The sequence below is a fragment of the Vigna umbellata genome, chromosome 7 (assembly GCF_029865625.1).
Source record: "Vigna umbellata cultivar VRB3 chromosome 7, Vumbellata_1.0, whole genome shotgun sequence".
Taxonomy (NCBI): domain Eukaryota; kingdom Viridiplantae; phylum Streptophyta; class Magnoliopsida; order Fabales; family Fabaceae; genus Vigna; species Vigna umbellata.
Genome location: NC_142171.1, coordinates 14,135,212 through 14,137,739, shown reverse-complemented (window position 1 = coordinate 14,137,739; position 2,528 = coordinate 14,135,212). Strand labels below are relative to the sequence as shown.

The following is a 2,528-nucleotide window of genomic DNA, read 5'->3' as shown; positions in this document are numbered from 1 at the left end:
AAAAGCATAGTGTAGTATTCCAATATCAATAATCAACCAAGTGATTTCGGTGCAGACTCTAAGTAAAAAAAATAAATAAATAAAACGTCCCCTGCACACCTCGTTGTCCATCACCGCATGTGCCATTCTTTTCAAATAAAGAGAATTCCCTTGCACACCAAGCTGGACGTGACAGCTGTGTGCCCTCCATCATGGACGTACAGTGAGCCTCTTGCTCCAAAAGGGAGTGCACCGTTTGTTTTTAAAAGAAAATGTGATAAAAGACTCCATCCACACCGTAACAGTATGCACTGCTCCAACAAAATTAAAATGCACCTTTCATTCAATTAAAATTTAAACAAACATTCCTATTAAATCCAGCACTTGCAAAATGAAAGTAGCGTAATGAGTGACTGTTTTATCTAAAATGAAAATCAAACTAAAAGGGTGCTCTAGAGTTCTCCACCAAGACCGTGTGCCTTCAAGCTACCCGTAGTCCTCCATTCTCCCTGGCTGTGCTGTGCCCCCCTTTTTGCCAAAATGAAATTCCTTCATGGCAGCTGGACCACCCACAAATGTTCAAAGGTGAAAAGCAGAAAAGAAAGGGTGGCGGCTGACGCTCTCCCTGTGCACTGGACAAAACCCCCTTTTTCTTCTAACCGAGAGCTCTCGCTTCTCCTCTTTTTTTTCTGGACCGTGAATGATTTGTTTTTCTTCCAGCACCACGTCTTCACAGCTGCTGGGCCTCCCGTGTGCGTGGACGTGTGTTGGGCCAAGGTCGTGAGTCCATTGATGTGCTACTTCCAAGTGTGGGTTGTGCTGGACAGCGCATCCCCTTTTCACGTGAAGGTGTTGCCAAATTACTTTTTCTCCTTAGGTGGAAGTGGCAACCAAAGACACGTAACCCACAATGCTAGATGCTCCCTTTCACGTGTGGCCTATTCCAGCCCCCTTAATCATGCTTCACGGCTTACTACATTCTCCTAAGCCAAAGAGAAATTCTCCAATCCTAGGTGGCGCGGCTCCCACTTTGATTCCATCCAAAACATGTGATGTTTGCTGCCACAATGAATGTGTCGTGACACCACGTTCACTAACTCTATAAAATTCACCTTAGCATTTTGCAATCCATGTGAATGTGTGCATACTAGATGCAGCAAGCTGGACCAAGGCCGTGACAATTGAAATATTTGGCAGCTGCACTTTATTTCTTCAATCGTCTGGATGTGCAGCTTTGTTCAACTCAAAACAATTTGGACCTCCTTGCAACCATTTAAGAGTCTAGATTCACATTTAATTTCTTTTTGTGGCCATGAGATGCATTGTCCAATGATAAATTCCAGCCACCACAAGTACTAAACAGCAAGCAAACAATGCAAACATATTAGAACACTCAAACAACAATCACTGGACTGACATAGGAGAGTAAAAAAATTACTGGGAGCAGTACAGAAATAATTTGAACAAAGTAAAAACTATACGTGAAAATAGACATCTAGACGAAACTATGAAAAAAAATTGCATGGAAAACGGATAAGAATTGAACTCAAACGAGGTCACACAAGTCGACACAACATTCACGCAGCACTGTGCGAAAATTGAAATGACTGAGATGCATTGGGCTCAATTGCCATTTCTCATTTAACCTTCAAATGTCCCAAAAAGTTATCCAAAATTTTCCCGTAATTAATAATGCAAAATAATAAGCTCAGATAATTCAAATTAGTTAAAATAAGAATTCCCGATCAAATTAAGCACAATTAGGACAAGCAGGAAAATACCGGACGTTTAAGCATAATTCCCCGACTAATTCTAGCACATTAAACTAAGTGAAGTGAGAAAAATATTGGCTCATCACTTCCTCCATCTCCATCTCTACAAAGTCCACCAGAAATTTGAGTTTATCTATTTTCACCACCACGTGTTATACCACACCATAAGGATACTTAATGGACCTGTCTGCCATTTGCAAGATTGCTTTTGTAGGTTTGACCTTCAGACCACCAATCTTCTTAAGCATAAATAAGGGCATAAAATTGATACTAGCTCCTAAGTCAACTAGAGCCTTCCCTATATCATGATTCCCAATGGTGCAAGGAATGATGAAACTCCCCGGATCTTTGAATTTGGGAGGTAACGTCTTCTGCAATATGACACTACAATTGCCTTGCACTTCAATTGTTTCCTCATCTAGATATTTCTTCTTCTTGCTAAGGATTTGCTTCATGTGCTTCGCATAAGCAGGAATTTGCTGCAGTGCTTCGGTCAAAGACATAGTAATCTCTAATTGCTTGAAGATCTCCATGAAACGCCCAAATTGCTTTTCTTTTTCTTTCTTTGAAAAGCTCTTTGGATAAGGAAGGGGCTTCTCAAATATTTTTTCTTTCTCTCTCTCTTCTCTCTCCTTTTCTTTTCTCTTATTTTTCTTTTCTCTTCTTTTCTTTTCTCTCTTCCTCTTCTTTCTTTTTCTCTCCCTCATCTTTCTCCTTTTCTTTTCTCTCAACCTCACCTCTTCTCTCTTCATTCTCTTATTCTTTTTTACTCAACTC

The 2,528-nt window shown here is 40.3% G+C and overlaps 1 protein-coding gene across 1 annotated transcript; it reads right to left on the bottom strand.

Moving 5' to 3' along the window:
- Positions 1 to 1,903: 1,903 nt before the first annotated feature.
- Positions 1,904 to 2,284, bottom strand: LOC148195198 (uncharacterized). The gene has a single exon (XM_088095115.1). The coding sequence runs from the start codon at positions 2,282 to 2,284 to the stop codon at positions 1,904 to 1,906; it is 381 nt and encodes a 126-aa protein (XP_087951241.1).
- Positions 2,285 to 2,528: the final 244 nt, after the last annotated feature.

Excerpts from the sequence above, each read along its gene's own strand:
- LOC148195198 (XM_088095115.1), bottom strand. The coding sequence starts at position 2,284 with ATGGAGATCTTCAAGCAATTAGAGATTACTATGTCTTTGACCGAAGCA.